At 40.1% G+C, this 20,145-nt stretch overlaps 2 protein-coding genes across 3 annotated transcripts in view; both read left to right on the top strand.

Annotated features, from left to right (window-relative positions):
• Nucleotides 1-6,349: 6,349 nt before the first annotated feature.
• LOC134469420 (uncharacterized) lies at nt 6,350-11,021 on the top strand. Of its 2 annotated transcripts, XM_063223668.1 has the most exons (7): nt 6,350-6,516; nt 7,104-7,184; nt 7,896-8,000; nt 8,410-8,652; nt 8,944-9,149; nt 10,326-10,386; nt 10,487-11,021. In XM_063223668.1, the coding sequence occupies exons 1-6, from the start codon at nt 6,474-6,476 to the stop codon at nt 10,338-10,340; spliced, it is 693 nt and encodes a 230-aa protein (XP_063079738.1). In that variant the 5' UTR covers nt 6,350-6,473; the 3' UTR covers nt 10,341-10,386; nt 10,487-11,021. The 2 variants fall into 2 exon arrangements, with proteins under 2 accessions (XP_063079738.1, XP_063079739.1); XM_063223669.1 differs by having other exon boundaries at nt 10,326-11,021.
• A 1,456-nt stretch (nt 11,022-12,477) lies between these two features.
• Nucleotides 12,478-20,145, top strand: part of LOC134468258 (interferon-induced, double-stranded RNA-activated protein kinase-like) — a 30,850-nt gene continuing 23,182 nt past the window's right edge. The window contains exons 1-5 of the mRNA XM_063222201.1: nt 12,478-12,620; nt 16,300-16,511; nt 16,730-16,773; nt 16,896-17,092; nt 17,264-17,478. Coding sequence (XP_063078271.1) covers nt 16,754-16,773; nt 16,896-17,092; nt 17,264-17,478 — 432 coding nt within the window. The 5' untranslated portion in view covers nt 12,478-12,620; nt 16,300-16,511; nt 16,730-16,753. The remainder of the gene's footprint in view (nt 12,621-16,299; nt 16,512-16,729; nt 16,774-16,895; nt 17,093-17,263; nt 17,479-20,145) is intronic.

Raw genomic sequence — 20,145 nt, 5'->3', positions numbered from 1 at the left:
CCCAACTACCGCCGGTTGGTGTGTAAGGACAGATATGTTTGAATGTATTTTCACCGACGCCGGTAAAAAACGCCCTAGTGTGTAAGACCCCTTAGTGTTTGGCGGTATGGCTCTTTTCGGAGGAAGTTCCTCGACTTCTCCATGAGCTCAATGGAAGCCAAGACAGGAAACAGCAGCATCCTCAGGTAGAGTGCCTTCCGTTTAGCTGGAAAGGCATCATACCCCCTATAATGGTACTTACACACCGAGATATTAATGTTCGCTTAACATGTCCGGGAGCATTGCGAGTCCGAGAGGTTCGCGGTCTGCCTTCCACACTGCACAGTCAGCGTCCACGTTCTATCCACGGGCAGCAGCCATTCATTTTCAATGGAGCCCGCTCATTGAAAGCGGACATTTGCGTAGTAAAATAGACTCGAGTTCTATTTTCAAGGAGCATCACGGACATGTCCGGTAGGGCTGGACATGCGCCGCACTTGCACCGTGCTTATACGCCACGTTCCTGTGTGCAAGGCATGATCTGTTTACATGTATTCTAACCGTTCCGGACTGATACCGGACACGCACTGCACTTGCGGTGTGTATGCACCGTAACAGAGCAAGCAACAATGAAAACAGTATGACATTGTTTGGCAATGATAGTCTGGCGTAGCAGGGGAGGTGGTTGGTACAAAACGAGCAGCAGGAAAAACAAATTTTGTAGTTTACATGAAGTGCGCCAAATGGCAGCATCCAATTGTGAGCACCAGCTGATTGGAGCGCAGTTGATTCGTGGACAGCTGTATGGGTTGGGTCGACGTCAGCTAATTTATTATTTATTCGTCAGCTCGATTTATTATTGTCATAATGATAGTACTATTTTTTATATTCAAATGTTTAAAATAAACAAAAGTATGGAATGTAATACATTTTCCTTTCTATTTGTTTTTCAGAATGTAAAGTCGTGGTTCAGAAAAGCCCGGGGACCATTCAATGTAATGTTTTATTTATTTACTTATTTTTAATAAATTAATTTTTTCGCATCAATGCGTCTGGATACCCTTTAAAGCACTTTCAGTGTTAACATTTTTTATTAATATTTTCCATTATTTATATGAGAGAAACATACAATTATTTAAAAAAAAATACTACCAAATGTTTGTTAGTTAGCAGATGCCTTCATAGCCAATGTTCATTTGTAGTGTTTGCAAATTCAGTAAATTATGGACTTTGGTTATCCTGTGGTAATGCGCCACACAGTAACACAGAGGTAAGACGGTCATTTGCAATTACCAGAGTGCAGAGGTATACTATCCAGTCAGAATAGGTCATTTGAAAATACATGATTGATTTAGCAAACAGTTGGCCTACCTGGACGCTAAACTGCATGCAAGTTGACATGGGCATTGGGCACCACAGCTCTCAGCTCTTGTGCACAACTACATACACCCAAACCATGCCCATCTGCATGAAGTGGCATGGATACAGTGAGCCCCACCTATGTAGTAATCTGTTACGTAAAGTGATACTGTACTATTTTTGGAAATAAGCTCATATTACACTTCCCCTTAAATTGAATGATTGAGGTTTACCTTTATCCTGTACTTCCTGCCGTTCTCTGAGGATGGCGGTTCAAATTTTACCTCCAAGTTAGCAGTTAACATTGAGTCCTATGAGACCAGCTGGTTAAAAATAACTGTTGATCGTCTAGCTTACCACATCTTTTGCAATCAATCATTTTATTTCACTTTACGTGTTGATATGTGTGTCATTAAAATGTCATAATTAAATTGATGTATTATTGATCAGTGTATAATTGCTTTTCAACTCGCAGGTCCATGAAACCCATGAAAATAAAGTGGTAGCACAAGGTAAACAGAAATGTGTGTCTTTGTAAAAGCTACTGACCGTTAACGACAACTTCTAGCCCTACTTACTGAAATCTTAACATAGCCTATTTACTTACAGTGGATGACACAAACTTATTATTAGTTATATTGAAATAGTAAAGATGTATGCATGGTGCACATTTTGAAACTGAGTAATGTAATGAGTACAGTAATTGTTTGCATACTATTTAAAGTCTTGATATTTATTCTTCATTTTCTTTCCGGGATGTTTGAAGTTCCAGAAGATTCAGAAGGTGCAGAATCCCGGGGAGTCATGTTGCTTTCGTGTGAATTCTTTGGGGAATACTAGAGCCTGTCCACTGTCTAAAACAGTGTAGAACATTTTTACATTTACATTAGCATTTAGCAGACGCTTTTGACCAAAGCAACATACAAGGAGAAATGTCCATGTTCTACATGTAAATAGTTGTTTAACTGTGTTTCTACTGTAGTGATACAAACCAACAATTTGCACCATAACAGGAAATTTAACTTATCTGTGAGATATTCTTTTGACCTACACGACTCAAGAGTCCCATTGACTTGCTCTAACAGTCATATTCCATAGCCATTCCTGAAATCAGTGTTGTTGTTTTTTGCACCAAAATAGTGAAGGAATGGAGCGATGGGCCAAAACCCAGTCTAATATTCTTTGTTGGCACAGTTCAATGTATGGGGATCATCATTCATACCCTGCTGCTGACACCATTTCTTTGGGACATTTTTAACTGCAGTACTTCTGTGAAGCATGTTGTGTTTTTGGTTGATTTGTTCAGTTGTTAACAGCCCAACTGAGAAATAAGTCAGACTTTAATTAAATTAGAAGCAGTGGTGTAGTCTACTTTTTATGGTGGCTATACTGTATATTTGAGCATTTTTTGAAGTGGGTATACTGTATATATTTGTGCCATTCAAAATAATGGATCAATCAATATATAATTTATAATTATAAAAGTACTCTACTCTACTACTCTTAATTGTTTCCATACGGTTTTAAAGTCTTCTTTAATATTTATTCTTAATTTTTTACTTTGATGTTTCTAGCTGCAAACGACACAGAAGACACACAGTCTGGGCAAGTTGTGTTGATAACGAATAAATACATTGGGGAAGAGCCTGTGCAGTATGCACAGACTCTTCAGGAAAGTGATCAAGAAACTGGCGTACATGGTAAGCATGAACATGTTCTACATTGCATGCGTGTTAAAATTAAGCATCTTTCAGGAAGTCCTAGGTTGCTGCATACCCTAACATTTACAGTTACCTCCTGAGTTGAATAAGCTTTTATGGTGTTAGACACGTGTATAATTGTTTGAACAAGTACATTTAACGAAGTAATGGAGGGTGCACATTTTGAAACTCAGTAATGTATTGAGTACAGTAATTGTTTGCATACTGTTTTAATGTCTTTTTTTTATATTTATTCTTCACTTTTCTGGGATGTTTGAAGTTCCAGAAGATTCAGAAGGTGCAGAATCTGGTGGAGTCCTGTTGCTTTCCTGTAAATTCATTGGGGAATATTAGAGCCTGTCCACTGTGTAAAAACGGAAGACGATGAAGAAGCTGGCATATGAACTTGTAAGCATGAACATGTTCTTTTGGGGGGGGGGGGGACTTTATTAGGACAGGATAGTGAAGAGTAGGACAGGAAATGAGTGGGAGAGAGAGATGGGAGTCGACAAAGGACGTGGGCCGGGAATCGAACCCGGGTCAGCCGCATAGCAGGCGAGTGGTTACCGGATGGCCACAGCAGGGCCGAACATGTTCTACATTACATATAAATTAGCCACCTATCAAGTAGTTATCCAAGTTACTGCATACCTTTCCATTTTCAGTAAGCTCTCGACTGCTCTTTGCCTTCATCACCAATATGATGGTCACAGATTCAAACATACTGCAACCATACTTCAGCTGAATCCCTAGTTGTTTCACTGTGTTTCTACTGTAGTGATACAAACCCACAATTAACAGTCTTATTTCATAGCAATTCCTGAAATCAGCGTTGTTGTTTTCTGGGCGAATGTATTGTATGGGGATCATCATTGGACATTTTTAACTGCAGTACTTCTGCGAAGCATGTTGTGTTTTCGGTTGATTTGTTCAGTTGTTAACAGCCCAACTGAGAAATGAGTCAGACTCCAATTAAATTAGAACTAGTTAGTTGTTGCAAGGATGCGATGGATCATGTTCTGTATCAACCTGTAGATTCAGGACAGGTTCTTCACTATCTGTCATTTTTTGACATGATCAAATAACATTGTTAATTACAATACATTATTTAAAACAATATTTACCGCACACTCAACACATTTCTTCCTGTGTTTGTTTTTCAGAGTGAAGTCATCCACTGAAGTAACACCTACTCTAGTGTTTCACTGCCACACAAATGTTACTGTACTGCAGTGTTTCTCAAAGTGGGGCGTAAGCCCCCCTGGGGGGGCGCGGAGGCATCACAGGGGGGGCGTGTGACATCTGATTTTTCTCCCCCCAAGGAAAGGATTTCCTGTCTCGCCAATAAGCCAATACGTTTCAGCATTATATACATAATTATAAGCATTATATTATTAATTGTCATATAGGAAATTAACACACATCTGCATTCCACTGCAGTCTCTCTTTGTTTTATATCACCAGTCACCTTTCCTTTGATTCTGCACAGTGCAGCGATCGTAAAATCAGTCTGCGCGAGTACTGCTGTTGCTTGGGCAGGCAGGGGGGCTCGGAAGCATCCAGACCTTCCGAAGGGGGGAATGATGGGAAAAGTTTGAGAACCACTGCTGTACTGTAACATAAATGCAAACCTGTAATGTAATGTACTGTAAATAAATACACATATGAATGTATTATTGTTGTGCTAATGATACAAGTAAAGACAGCATCACTTTCACAATCACTGAACAATTGGTGGGACGTTTTCTTTTAGCATAGACGTGCACAGATTGGGATTCATGAGTTTCTGTTGTGTTGCTGTTAAATCAAATGTTTTTGTAGAATCAACGTTAAGGTTGAATTGAAGCGCACACATTTACTCAGTAGCTAATTTATTATGTGTGTAACTCTCCCACCATCTTCAGTTTAGTGACTACGCCATTGATTGCTGTTGTCTCATCACAATGTTTTCCAGGTAGCCTACAGTGTCTGCTTACCAGAAGAGCTAACAATAGGCCTACATGTAGATAAAACACAACTAATGCCTAAAGACTATGTGGGGAAGGCATGTTTTTTTTTTTTTTAATCTGAGTAATATTGACCACCCTGAGACAAAAACAGATAGACACACAATTCATTTTGTATCCGCACCATGCAAAGTCAATGGGATCCGTCATCGGACAGCGCCAGTGTGAACAACAGGGCTCTCACATTTTGACCTCAGATGGGAGTGAGATCTTACTGTAAAATGTTGCTCCAATTTATGGTGAAAGTATTGTGTGATTTTGGACGCATATTTGAATAGATCCAATTACAAGGTAATAGGTTGGCTGCGCAATAGTTTTGTCAGTGTCTTGGAACATTCTCCTCATGGACAGAAATGCTTGAAAAAAAAAAACAAGAGTGAGAGATACTAAGTGTGGAGTGAGAAAAGGTCAAACTGAGTGTAGAGTGTAGACTCACTCCCAAAGAGTGAGACTTGAGAACACTGGTGAACGAAGGGTCAGATTATCTTCGTCCACACCCTGAAGGTAGGAGGCAGAATAGTCTCACATACTATAGAAGACAATAGAGACCTTCAGTAGTCTGTAGGGCTACGTCTGAACTTGCTTAGTGTGAATTGTGCAGGGTTTTCTTGTATTGTAATGTGTAAATTGCACTAATTTCTCAGTCTCTCTCTGTCACCTTGACACCTTTCCATAACCTCTGCTTTCACAAAGTGCACTCAATTCAGACCTTGCCTCCTTTAAAACTTCAGCTCTTCTGCCAAAAGGACATTCTGCTTGGTTTGTTGGTGTGTCTATCAAGGCCTAACTGGGTTAAACCCCAGCCCCATGCTTTCAAACCTCATATTCCTCACAGGTTTCCATTTCCTTTAGCCTATTTCCAGTTGTGCACATTGCCATTGTAATGGACCCCAAGGCAAATGGGAGAATGGTGTGTGTGTGTGTGTGTGTGTGTGTGTGTGTGTGTGTGTGTGTGTGTGTGTGTGTGTGTGTGTGTGTGTGTGTGTGTGTGTGTGTGTGTGTGTGTGTGTGTGTGTGTGTGTGTGTGTGTGCGTTGTGTGTGTGAGAGAGAGAGAGAAAGAAAGAAAGAAAGAAAGAAAGAAAGAAAGAAAGAAAGAAAGAAAGAAAGAAAGAAAGAAAGAAAGAAAGAAAGAAAGAAAGAAAGAAAGCGATGGTCTGACTGCAACACAAGTGTTGAATGAACAGTAACCTTTATCTGGTGTGAAACTTCAGTAGGCATTCCTAGTGTTGTAAACACACATCTGTATAGTAAGACGTCACCTAGGCCGTCTGTCGCCACCTAGTGCCTCCGATTGAAATAAAACTGGCTGTGCTGGTGCACCACCAGGCTGCATTACTTTAGTTTCGGTTTCTCATTTAACTAGCCTACTATCGAAATCGCCGTAAGGCAGCTTTGTATCGAATTAGATCATACGAAGATAGACTTTTAATGCAGTCGACTGACATGAGTTTGTCTGAGTTAACCATCAACGGTAAGAATACAACAGGCTTGGGGCGGCGAAATGAAATTGTTAAAGTTTAGAATTTCCCACATTGAGCAATGACTGTCTTGTTTTACATGTTAGCGTCGTTGGTCTTTCTGCATAAACGTAGACGTGACGGCCACAATAACTTGATGGAAATAGCTGTAACAGTCAAGCTTATTTATAAAAAACTTAATTTGTCTGTAACATATTAGCTTTATGATGCATGCATACAATTATGGTAGCCTACACCAAACGCCGACATGGGGGGCATGTGAACGCCCCCCTTGTGGTATTTTCCACTGGACAAATAGTAGAAAAATAGGCTACAAGTGGCCGAGACTGGATAATATGTAGGCCTAGCTTACTTCCCAGAGCACGAGGCCTGTTGATAAAAGTAAAGGTTGCGTGACTTGACGTTATTCTGTGATCTATGCATTCCTCCTCCAAGAGTGGCTGTGTAGATAAAACTTCGTAAGCCTACTCCCATTTCTGCAAATGCATGTAGCCCATATTTCTATCATGTCTTCTAGACACATTGTCTACACATTAAAAACATGTAAATGTTGACTTCAAAATCTTTTTTCTGGTCAAAGGAGAAAGGAAAGGAGCAGTGGTGTGCCTGTTCAATTTACTCTTGAGATTAGCTCAAATCCTCCGTGGATATTTACAAAATGGTAAGTCTTTAAAAAACATTTCTCATTATTATTATTATTATTTTTTATTTTTATTTTTTTTAATTATTATTATTTCTTAGCTTTTTGCAGCACCTAACCCCTCAAAAACCCAAACACAGACAGACAGACACAGTTTAGTACTTTTATTTGGATCGCAGCACAAAAGTTATACAGACCCAAATACTGATGGAAATCACAGAGTTGTATAGGTATGATCATGTTGTTATTCAGTCCAATATTTATGGATAAATATGGCATCTCCGTCTCCAAATGGACAAACTGCCTATGATGGCAGAGATGGAACAGTATCTTGCCAGTCTCTTTGCTGTTGTTTTGCGCAGTCCAGATAGTTGCAGTCCTGTTAGGACAAGTTTGTACATGCCCAAGGCTCCCAAATACTAAAACAACTCATCTGCATTGGTACCCAAGGCCCACAATGGTATTGAGTAATGGCTGATATTTCAACATTTTAGAGTTAAAAATATGTCCATATACAGGTCAAAAGAGCATCCTATTTCTGTAAGTGTTACAGTTATTGTCTTCATTAATGATGGTTATGTCAGGGCTATTTGGAAAGTTATTCATGTCCACATTGATGTTTTCAGTATTAAACCAGTGGATTTGCACTGCACTGTGTTTATACATGTCTATTGACTCCCCTAACGTTTCTTTAATACTGTCTGCAATTTTCTGGTCATATTTTAAATGCAGTGGCAGCGTTTGTCTACACAAAGGGGAAAGAAGCAGCAGTGTGCCTGTTCCATTTACTCTTGAGATTAGCTCAAATCCTCCGTGTTGATGGATATTTACAAAATGGTAAGTCTTTAAAAAAACATTTATTATTAGTAGTATTATTTCTTAGCTTTTTGCAGCACCTAACCTCTCAAAAACCCAAACACACACACAGACACACAGACACACACACACACACACACACACACACACACACACACACACACACACACACACACACACACACACACACACACACACACACACACACACACACACGGTGGGGGTGGGTGGGGGTGGGTGGGGGGGGGGGGGGGGGGGCTTGGTTGTCTCAGGGTAGTGAGTAAGTAGGCCTATAGGCTAGCAACTCTAGCATGGAGTTAACATGAGTAAAGTATCAGTACATGTAAGACATAAGGCCCCAGAGTACTTTATTTTGCACATTCATGTTACACTGAACGCACAACCTCCTCACATTTCCCTTTGGATCAAGTGATTCTAGTGATATCTTGGCTGGCTGGCTACATTCGTCTGCAGCAGACTCCAGTGGTGCGGGTGTTCGTCCTTGTCCTTGGCAACACGCTGGGTTGCCATGAAAGATTCCTGGAGCTGCTTAGCCCTCATGTGACCCTGGTGAGGGGGCACTCCCCTGAGGACAGTGATGTCATCCTGGCTTTCTGTCCCATTGTCTCCCGAGTCGGAACCGATATCGGAGCGGCGCTCAACAAAATTCCAGGTAGACTGCATGATGAGTCAGCGTACTCAAATTGATTGATTGATTGATTGATTGATTGATTGATTGATTGCTTTGTCCGTCACATGGAAGGCAGCCTGGTCATCTCTTTGGCTCCTCAGTTCAAACATAGAGAAAAGAATAAATGTATTCTTTCCTCTCTGGTTCAAACACCTTTCTTTGGAATTCTAAACAACTTTGCTAGACTCCCAACTGCTAGACTCAAAATGTTACCACCTCAGAACGGGTTACGAAGAAATCTAATTTGTGTCTGTTTTTTTTCTTCTTCAACAGAATACAAACCAGCCGTCCTAGTGGTGTTCCACCATACCTTTGACAAAGACTATGTTATCCCAAACACTGGCCGGTTTACTACGGAGAGGAGGATTCCGACGGTGGACTGCCTGTTCAGTGACAGTGGCCTCCTAGCCACTCCTCAACATGATAAGGCCGTTGAAGACATGCTCACCCACCTGAAACCGTTTCAGGGTAGCAAGAGGGTACGTTTCGATTTTGCAACTAGTGCAATATTTTCTAGTATGGCCCAAGTACAGTCTTTTTGCAGCAAAAAAAAGTATATTTCTGGAAATTCAAAGTGACTATGGAGAAGATGCCCCTTTTCATGTAGGATGACTGCAATTTTCCTAGTCATAATGAATACTTAGAATTTGGTGGTAAGCATTCATGAAAAAGGTAACATTAGTGAATGGGTAACGTGAAGTCTGGAAATAAACAACTAAAAATCTTACACAGTGCACCTTTAAGACATCTCGACAGCTATGGCAGATCACATTTCCCCTTAGCCTTGCATGACCCGCCCATGATACATCTTTTCATTCATATTCACAACTTTACTTTCATCTGATAATATTTTTTGGGGGATTTATTTGAAAAAAGTTATTTTTCATCTCTATTAAATGGAAATGTAATTGTGTCTTGCATATACTATAGCATACAAGAGCCTTCTCTCTGCAAAACAAGTGTATACTACAGATGCATCCAGGGCTTTGTGCCAGAATTTTGTACACTGTCCAAATTTTGCATTCTTCCCTCGACAAACACACCGACTCGATCATGGAAGCAAGTAGCCTGGCAAGCCAGACTAATTGTGAGATTAGTTGTGGATATTTAGTCTGGCCCTGATCAATGAGACATTGGAAGATTGTTGATGGGAACAAGCCGTTGTTTTTCAAACTGTGTCTGTGCCTTTTGGCTAACGCTTTGTCGTCATTCTCTCAAAACCCTGTCCGCTTCGCATCCAAAGATTCAAAACAAATCAAAAACTAATCTCCTGCGTTGTGATTGGTCTGCCAGTTTCAGGGTATGGGACATTGTCCGAGGCTAGACCCACTCGCAGCCAGGCAAAAATCATTTTGGCCGCTGGCGGGTAGTTTACTAGGCTAGGAAGCAATTAGGCATCAGTAGAGAACTAACTGCAATAGAATGGATGAAAACATAATATACTGTAACACCATACCACCATACACATTATAGTAACAACACATTTTTGTGGAGTCTTTGTTTTCCATGATATTTATTTTAGGTCGATCAGAACAGTTTCTATGTTCCTGTAACTCCTCTGCCTAAATGTACACTGTTGAATCACTCCAGATTATATTAATCTGTCAGATAGGCCTGAATTGTTTTTTTTTTCTGGTCTGCTTTTTGCTTCACAGGGACGACACGTGTAACCTCAGAGGACAACCAATCCCAACTGGGGCCAGAGCCGATTCTAGGGTAAGCTGGGGCCCCAAGCGAAAAATTCAAAAGAATGAACATTCACAACAAATTGCCACTACTGTAGTTTGAAGTCTTAGCTATTATTCACCATTCACAGGCTTGGGGGGCCCAAGCAGCAGCCTGCCTAGCCTGATGACAAGATGCTCCTCTGACTGGGACAACTGAGACGCGCCAATCCTGCTAAGAGAGAATAGATATTTAAAGTTAAAAAAATATCATCACATTTGATTATTTTCACGTTTATGTGGTTACTGCACCTGAAAACTCAACATCAAGATATATGGGATGCATAATATATGTCAAAAATAAAGGAGTTTTGAGTTTTCTTTAGAGTAAATTATGTTCAAAATGTATCATCGACATGTTTTCTTCATGTGTTTTTGCAAGTGTTAATGCACTAATATGTGTACAGTGCACGCATATACTATGTATTATTTACTCAACCCAAAAGGGCCTATGCTACTCCTTTGATAATCTTGTATGCAAAAAGTAAGAAGTTATGGCTGTCTGCTACAGCCTTTGTATGTGTAATGTTTTTTTTTTTAATGTCCTTTTACATTACATAGCCTTAACAGTAAGCCAGATACAGTAAATGTTTTAAATCCACACAACAAATAATAAAATTTGACATTATTCTGGTGACATCCTGTGCATTTGGGAAATCTTCCACGTTGTACCTTTCCATCGCTACTCAGCCAAACAAAGCAGGCAGACCTTAGAGCAAAGTGGAGGGTGTTACTGCAAGTTGCATTCTAGAAGAAGCAAATGGACTGCATTTGTAGATAGCTTCCCTTATCCTTTGAGCAATGTAGACTAAGCATTCAGTAGGTGGTGAATAACCAATACTCATGTGATTTGCACAGCAGTTAAACTGAGCACGGTACTTCACACCAGACATTTTGCGGTGTTAATTTAGCACGTAGAGAGTAAGTCCAACAATACGGGTTTTTTACTCAATTCTACAAAGTTGAATTAACACTGGCCACCACATTTACTGTGCATGTAGGCTACAGTAGCCTATAGGCCTACAGAGACATGTTACTTAAATGCTGTCCTTGCTCAGCTGTCGCCCAGGAATTCTCATCCTTTCATAGCATACGCCATCTAGTCTGACGTCACCAGGAAATAAACGCTTTCACTTTTGATTTGACAAATGGCATTTCATTTGGATTCACTTTAAATTCACGTGGAAGAAGGGCAGATAATCCTGTTTAAAGAGGTGGGTTCTTCTTCGCATATGAGATATGACTATGAATAGAGGGTTTGTTTGAGGTGGCTATGAGCTGCGCATGTGATTTTTAAGAATATTACAACAAAGCCACATCGCTAGTCTACGTAAACAATCGTGAGCTGTTCTCCACAGGATGTCGAAAAAATAAGCTGAAAGCATTTGTAATTGAAACTGGTAAAACACTTGACTCTGGACCGCAGTTTGTGGAACGTCTGTCCAAACGATTGGAGGAAGTTAAGACCGATCAGTACGATGTTGTGCTTGCAATCTGCCCCATCGTTTCTCGAGTGAATACGGACATTGAAGCTGCGAGGAAAGTTTTTGAAGGTAGGCCTCAGTGGCGTAACTATAGGCGGTGCAGCAGGTGCAGTCGCACCGGGGCCCGCGACCACTGAGGGGCCACTCTGTATTCTCGTTGATTACGGATTCTCAGAGCACCCAGTGGGCTTTCTCAACTTGTCCAGACACTATTTATAGACCGAGGCAGACTCCCACAAGACGGTGGGAATCTAGAGCATTAAATCAATTGCAAATTGGCACTTTACATTCCTATAGGTCATTACATGGGCAGTCAAATTAGTCAGACAAATGTTTCAAATAGCAATAAGGTAACACATGAACGCTATATTTGTGCATTTTATTTTTTACATTGCGGCCAGGAATTGTGGGATATATATTTTCATACACTATCATTGGCTGTATGTAAACAGGGAGCGCGAGTCGCCAGTGGTAACGTTCTGTTTGGAATTACCACATGATTGATTCCCTTACCAATTCAAATTAAATGCATGCTGGTCAGTCAAAACGTGGCCTTTTGTTCTAATCTTATCTATGTTGTAGTACAGTAGTATGCGTTGTTGGCTTTCTTGAAGGCAGAATATAAAATTTAGTCACTTCATTCGCCAAGAATAGAGATGGCTACTGGCTAGCAAGAACGTCCTATGGATATTAGACCTCCTTGGATATTATCTAAGAAGATTTCAAAGACGCTACGAAGAAGGTAAGGTCAGGTTTCCTTATAATAATGTCCGCCGCGGCATTATTGATTTCATATCACTCATCTCCTTCAGGTATTTTTTTCCAGTTGTTGTCACATTTAGTCCAGTAGTCTGGGTTCGGCAGGGTCTGGTTAAACAAGAGACGAGGCACATTTTTAACGGTGTCCATTCTAGTTTGTAATCTGTGACATCGGTATTGCTGTAATGCTAGTTATTCCCAGCGTTATAACTTAGTTTTGTGTTCTCCAATTGACAACTAGTTGTGTTGACTTGCTAAGAGCATCTCAACTCCATGATGATTTTATCATCTAGCGTTTCTCCTGTTAGCATAATATAAGTAAGTTCTTCTGTTAGCTTGGCTATGTTACGACGTGGACTCTCGAGTCGTCAGCTAGGGGAGGGGAGAAAGAAATTAATACCGGTAAGTGGACGATTCTGTGTGCGTGTGTAGAGCTCTATCTGTGTGTTTTACTGGTGGGCTGTCACCAATGTGTTGTCATGGTTGTCTTGGATGTTGTGTTTCCATCCAAAGTGCACCGTTTCCCCATGCAATTTTTTCCCATGTTTATGGTAGCCGGGACCGTCTTCCATAACCAGCATTGCATATTGTGCCGTTATTTGATGATACCAAAGGACGCAACACTACTTTGCAGTGGCACCTTGTATGTGGGGTAGTGGAAGATTGAAATCATTATGAAGGCATATCCTGTTGATTGTGCTAACTATCTTTTAAGTCGTTTGTGTTATTTTTTTATCTATGAAGTTTAAACTGGGGTGCTTAAGATCAGCAGGGTTGTCTCCCTCCTCTGTGTAGCCTGCTGTCAGCTGGGCAGGCACCGTGCGCTCGCAAGCACACACGCACACACTGCTACTGTCTCCAGCCCACTGTCCCTGTCTCAACCGGTCTCTAGACACATATTCCGAAAGCCTTTCTTTGCGTTTGTCCTGGTTTTTTGGGGGGGACAGATACCTTAAATAGGCCTACTCTATGCTCTATGATGTAAATGTGCACATCCTTGCAGCATTCAAGATGCTATTGCAATTGCAAAGAATATAGGCCTACCCTTTCACCCGTAATGTATTAGGCTAGATAAAATATCCTAAAATTTGCACAACCTCCGAGGGCCCGTGCTGGATGCTCGCACCGGGGCCCGTGACCGAGTTGTTACGCCACTGCATGGGCTGTAGCCTAATAGGTAGCCAGAAAGGACTGCGGTCCTGTGGTCCTGAGCTAGAATTTTGAACCCGCAGCTACTCTGGACTTTACGGTCCCATTCACTTCAATTCATTTTTTCGAAGCCAGAACAGGTTTTACAGATTTCGGACAGTGCAGACGCCGCTGTTGTCGTGCCAGGAAAATAACAATTGTGTCGGACGCTACACATGGTCATGGAACGACATGCGTAACAAGAATGATACACCTTGTGTCATTTCGAAGATAATTAACACAGAGAGGTCTAATTGCCCTTCAGAGGGCAATTTGACATGTCTCCAAAAACAAATCTGTAACTCTGTGAGTTTTTGTCATTGAAACACATAAGTTACACCATTATAAACCTCAGACCTTCCAGATTTCAAATATATATATATATATATATATGAAATAAATTATATAGCTGGCCCAATTTAAAGAAAGTGAAAAGAAATCTTCGCATATTCTGTACTCTCTGCCTGTAGCAGCCACACCTATAGCTATTCACATGTAAAATACCGGTGCTTGAGTGGCTATTCAGAGGTGACAACACGCCCCTTTCAGCTAGGGTAAACACAGCCATGCAGCTCACTTGTCAATACACCAACTGAGGAATTTGCAGCAGACGTAGAGTGACAGGGGGGTTGGGGCTATCAGAGCACATGGGGATTGACAGGGGCGTGTGGGCCATTAGAGGTTTGTTCACACCTATCTCATTAGTATTCAAATGAGACAGGCAGTGGCAGTGACATAGTCTTTCTTTTTTGCATTTTGTATGAAAACAACAAAACATTTCTAAATGCCCTTTTCACTTTTATGCTGCCAACACATTTGTTTACAAGATTCAAACTTCAAAAGTCTTGGCTAGATATAAGCTTATTTATTGTGTGTTTTCTTGAACTTTTTGAAGACCTCTGAAACCTGTTTTTTTTGTACAGTTGTGTTTATACTCAATTTAAATAAAACATGTTTGTATGACATCCAATTTTCTTTCAGATTATTTCTTGTCAGGCTTTTCACAATACAACCATATATTCCACTTTTGCATAGATGCTTACTGTTAGTTGAAAATACTTGAAAATGTCAGGGTGGTGCAAGCAGCCTAAAAGCCTCTGAAAGGCCTTAGACCTCAGAGGGTTAAAGAAAACCTTTTTCACAATGGGACTTCTCATAGACATGTTTTTGCATGTCTCTCATCTCTTTGCATGTTAACTGTGCAATCACCTTAGCAAGTTTACAAGGTGCACGGCGCACAGCTGTATATATGCATACAAAAAAAGAAAAATATTTCACGATGTAAATGTGGAAATAATTCACATCAAAGTAAAGTGTTATTACATATACCACCATGGTAATCAATATGTGTGTAAGAACAAGTGAAAAAAAACAAATAGGTCAGTTTGTCAAAGAGGACACAAAATATATGCACCATAATACACAGTATGCATCACACCGTGCTTTTGAATGATATGAAGGACAAATAGGCCTACTGACGGCACAAATGTCTCTTCCCTCAATAACGCCTAGGCCTATGTCATGTCACTCAAGCAACTTTATCTTCATTAGCTAATGTGGCCACAAGACTATGGTAGGCTATCTAGGCTATCTATAGCCTATTATATTATAGGCCTAACCTTTCTAAGGCTATGCCTATGGTTTGAATTGAGTTGTAAGATTCCGAATGTCTCAGCGTGTCAGCGTACAATATCGCCCCCCTTGTGGCCACATTAGCTAATGAAGATAAAGTTGCTTGAGTGGCATGACATAGGCGTTATTGAGGGAAGAGACATTTGTGCCGTCAGTATTTGTCCTTCATATCATTCAAAAGCACGGTGTGATGCATACTGTGTATTATGGTGCATATCTTTTGTGTCCTCTTTGACAAACTGACCAATTTGTTTTTTTCACTTGTTCTTACACACATATTGATTACCATGGTGGCATATGTAATAACACTTTACTTTGATGTGAATTATTTCCACATTTACATCGTGAAATGTTTTTCTTTTTTTGTATGCATATACAGCTGTGCGCCGTGCACCTTGTAAACTTGTTACGGTGATTGCACAGTTAACATGCAAAGAGATGAGAGACATGCAAAAACATGCCTATGAGAAGTCCCATTGTGAAAAAGGTTTTCTTTAATTATCTTCGAAATGACACAAGGTGTATCATTCTTGTTACGCATGTCGTTCCATGACCATGTGTAGCGTCCGACACAATTGTTGTTTTCCTCGCACGACAACAGCGTCGTCAGCACTGTCCGAAATCTGTAAAACCTGTTCTGGCTTCGAAAAAATGAATTGAAGTGAATGGGACCGTAAAGTCCAGAGTAGCTGCGGGTTCAAAATTCTAGCTCAGGACCACAGTACAGAAAGGATTGTTCGCAGTGAGCAGTTAATTTGGATTTCTATTAGTTCTATTAGTATTGGTTTAATAGTCAATAATGTCTTGCAATATTGAGCAAACTGTTTCTTCATTTATTGTAGATAAACGTCCCACTACAACGCCCATCATTCTGGTGGTCCTCCATCATACACTTGACAGAGATTATGTGATCCCAGATTGCAGCAGATATGTAGGAGACCGCGTGTCATTCACAGTACATGCCCTGTTCCATGAAGATCACGGACTCCTCAAGAACTGTGATGTGAACACACAGGCAATAAATCACACATTGGAGAAACTAAAGGAGTTACAGGTAGGCAGCAGATGATTGGGATTTGTCTGGTCTTTCATTTTAACAAAAGCAAACAAATCCTACCTGCATTTGCAGTTAGGCCATATGATGTGTTTATTTTTAAACGATATGATGATCATGAATCACTCAACTTCAAAATGAGTAAAACAAAGTATGCTATATTGACAAAGACAGGTTTTAAATAATATTACAATGTTGTAAAATGTGTTTTGTCATAGAAAAAGGGAAGTCTCTTGAAGAACATGAATTCATTCAGAATAAAGTGAGTTGCTTTAAAAATCTTGAATAACCACCCTTGAATGAGATGGATAAAGTATGCTCTTTTAAACTGTCCACATTATGTGTAAAGGGCCATTGTCATAAACATAAACATTGTGTCCTCAGGAGGGCGAAAACGAAGCTGAAAGGGTTTGTAATTGAAAGTGGTGAAACACTCAACTCAGGACAGCAGTTTGTGGAACATCTGTCGTACCGTTTGGAATTAGTTAAGGCAGTTGGTGAATGTGACATCATACTTGGAGTGTGCCCCATCATTTCTCGAGTGGGAACGGAAATCGAAGCGGCAATGAAAGTTTTTGAAGGTAGTATGCTGCCATTAGTTGTTCCACAATGTGTCTTTTAAGACATTTGTTTTTCTTGTTATCTGATAACCTGAATGAGAATCTTCTCAGACACCTTGTTATTGGTTGGTAACAACAGCTATCATGTCTACTTGACACGACTCATTCATTGTTTCTTCATTTTTTTTGTAGATAAATGTGCTGCCACTACAAAGCCCTTCATCCTGCTGATGCTCCATCATACACTTGACAGAGATTATGTGGTACCAGATTGCAGCAGATATGTAGGAGACTGCATGTCATTGACAGTACATGCCCTGTTCCATGAAGACCACGGACTCCTCAAGAACTGCGATGTGAACACACAGGCAATACATCAGACATTGGAGAAACTAAAGGAGTTTCGGGTATGTATTAAAGCAGGACAGTTTGTCTGTTTTTGTTTCCAGAATAACAGAAACAGTTCATAATGGTCCCTCTCACTGAGAAATCAAGAGAGATGTCTAATTTTAGGAAGGGGGCTAATAAGATCGTCCTCAACTGTATCTCATTTTGGAAAAGAGCTCCTCATATATAAGATATTTTTGTCATTCAAATATAGGTTCATGACATCATGACATGAATTGGTTGTAGTCTTGCTCTAGCACTCCAACGATTAAAGCTATTGAAAACTTGACCATATTAAGAACGCTTCATGTGTGCAAATGATAGAGGGGTTAACATTCTCCTATGCACCCGAATTCACTTGAAATAGACCCAGAAGACATGGGGAAACTGTTCTTTGCTTATAGAAGTGAACAATTTCCTTCTTTATGAAAATAATACAGACTTGCACATCCTGTGCTACAGTGGACAATGGGCCCTCCAACTTGTGTTAGTGCTCACTTCAAAAGTCAGCCTCCATGATGGCATGGGGTGCAGTAGTGCATTGCTTAAGCTGTTCTCACTCATCTGTAGAGTTAGATACAGTGCTGAATGATATATATATATTGGTTTTAAACAGCATAAAAAGCTATTCATGCATTATATGTCACATGCCACATAGTAAGCACAAATTGCATTCTCTACTACAGGGGTCCCCAATCTTTTCCAACTTGGGGCCCACTTGAAATTTTCACAGACGTTCGAGGCCCACCTCTAACCCAATAAACAATAAAACCAAAATAAACCAACAGCAACACACACAAAAGTACGATCGTTTTTTAGAAAATTATTTCAAGGCCCACTTGGAGTACCTTCCAGTTTGAGAATCACTGCTCTACTATGTTTTAACAGTTAAGCTCCATCATACGGACCAGCAGGTGATAAAATGGCCGGCCTTTGGGTCAAGACCTGTCACACTGTAAGCACTACAGATAGGAAAACATGGCAAAACATGGCGAAGAATACTTCAATAATATAAAGAATACTTAAATATTATTAATAATAATATTTAAACTGTTGAAATCATGTCCAAGATAGAAATCAACACTGTTTGTTTTATATAAAATCATCTCATCAGTTAGTGTAATTAACTGTTAAGTGTTGTCCGTTGTTTTGCTTTTGATCTTATTCAACATTTGCTGCCTTTCATTCTCCCCATCTCAACTCTTTTGAGAAGTGTTATTTTTCATATTCATGAAAATCCCCCAAAACAATAATTTTGGTCAGTTTTGATGGCTGACATGTTTTCTTTGTACCGTTATCTAACATAGGAATCAGACGTCTTGAAAATGACAGTATTTTGTTATAACAATTTACCAGTGTCCCAACATCACTTGAGTTGGGGTGTAAGTACGCTAAGGGTTCTTTACAGTATGCAGACTCTCGTCCTCCCTTGCTCACTTGCCTCCTTGTAGCCTGGTGATGATGTCATGGTGATGAATAGTCCCCCAAAAGTTCTTGTGGCTAGTCTGACAGCAGGGAAACATTATTGTTTTCTTTACGGAGGTGGGGTGTCAGCGAAACGCGAGGCCACAAGCGCAGACCGAGGACAGGAGTCTGCATATTGGAATCCACCCTTACTGTTTAAAGTTGTGTATGCCTACTGTATGCCAAGGGAGAAGTGCCATTACTACTGCTATTCACACAGTTGTGTGGTTTTCGCACAAGATACAGAAGATTGAGCAGAGACCAGATAAAACGGACTGTAGGCTAACATTTTTGTCCTGTGAATTTCTGTGCATTAAGTATTTGTGTATTGGCAAGTATTTGTATCAGAAGGTTGCAAGTTCAAACCCCATTTTGACCCAGACTGCATTTCAGATTTTATTATATACAGTGTTCCTTAGCTAAGTTAGAATAGCATGCATGTTATTTTCACTAAAGCTGCTAACCTCTGGCTCTAAAGTCAAGCCTACTTTTAGCATTTTCTGCGAGAATGCAGTCTAGTTTAATATTTATAATAGTTACTGTTATTAAATATATTTCAAGACAAGACAGAAAATTAGCAACACAGCTGTCCTACAGGCTTGAAAATAGACCTTGGGCCTGCACTATGAAGCTGTGTTACTGTGCTGTCAGGGTGTCTTGATCATGCGTGACATGCAGTAACTTCCCAATTAACCCGTACTATGAAAGTTTGTCAGGATTAAAACTGGGTATGCGCCCATGACGATTTACACTGCATCTCAAAACTGCTCTGATGCTATCAAGCTTAAAAACAAAACAAATGCAGAAATGAGCGGTCACAATCTAATTTTGATGGGCTAAGTCCCCCCCCCCTAGAACGAGCTGAAAGGTGTTCTGTGTAATTGTGCAGTTTATTTACAGAATTCATGCTGCCCATTCACTAAATGTTACCTTTTTCAGAGATACTTACCACCATCATCAAATTCTCATCAAATAGACATTTTAGCTGCAAAACGTACGACTGTGGTCATAATATATTAGTTTATTATTTAGTAAAAGTTCATGAATATATCAAATTTGGCAATAGGCATCACAGTTTCAACTAGAAATGCACCCAGAGTGTGCAGACCTCCGCCAAGGACGTTCAGTTTGTTTTTAGACACATAGGATAGCCTATTTGTGTGATGATGTGGTGTCATTTATGCAGGTTTATACACCATTAGTGTGGTCAGAGAATTAAACAG

The sequence above is a fragment of the Engraulis encrasicolus genome, chromosome 18 (assembly GCF_034702125.1).
Source record: "Engraulis encrasicolus isolate BLACKSEA-1 chromosome 18, IST_EnEncr_1.0, whole genome shotgun sequence".
In the NCBI taxonomy this organism is placed as follows: domain Eukaryota; kingdom Metazoa; phylum Chordata; class Actinopteri; order Clupeiformes; family Engraulidae; genus Engraulis; species Engraulis encrasicolus.
The sequence above is the reverse complement of the archived record's forward strand: the minus strand, read 5'-3'. Positions and strand labels throughout refer to the sequence as shown.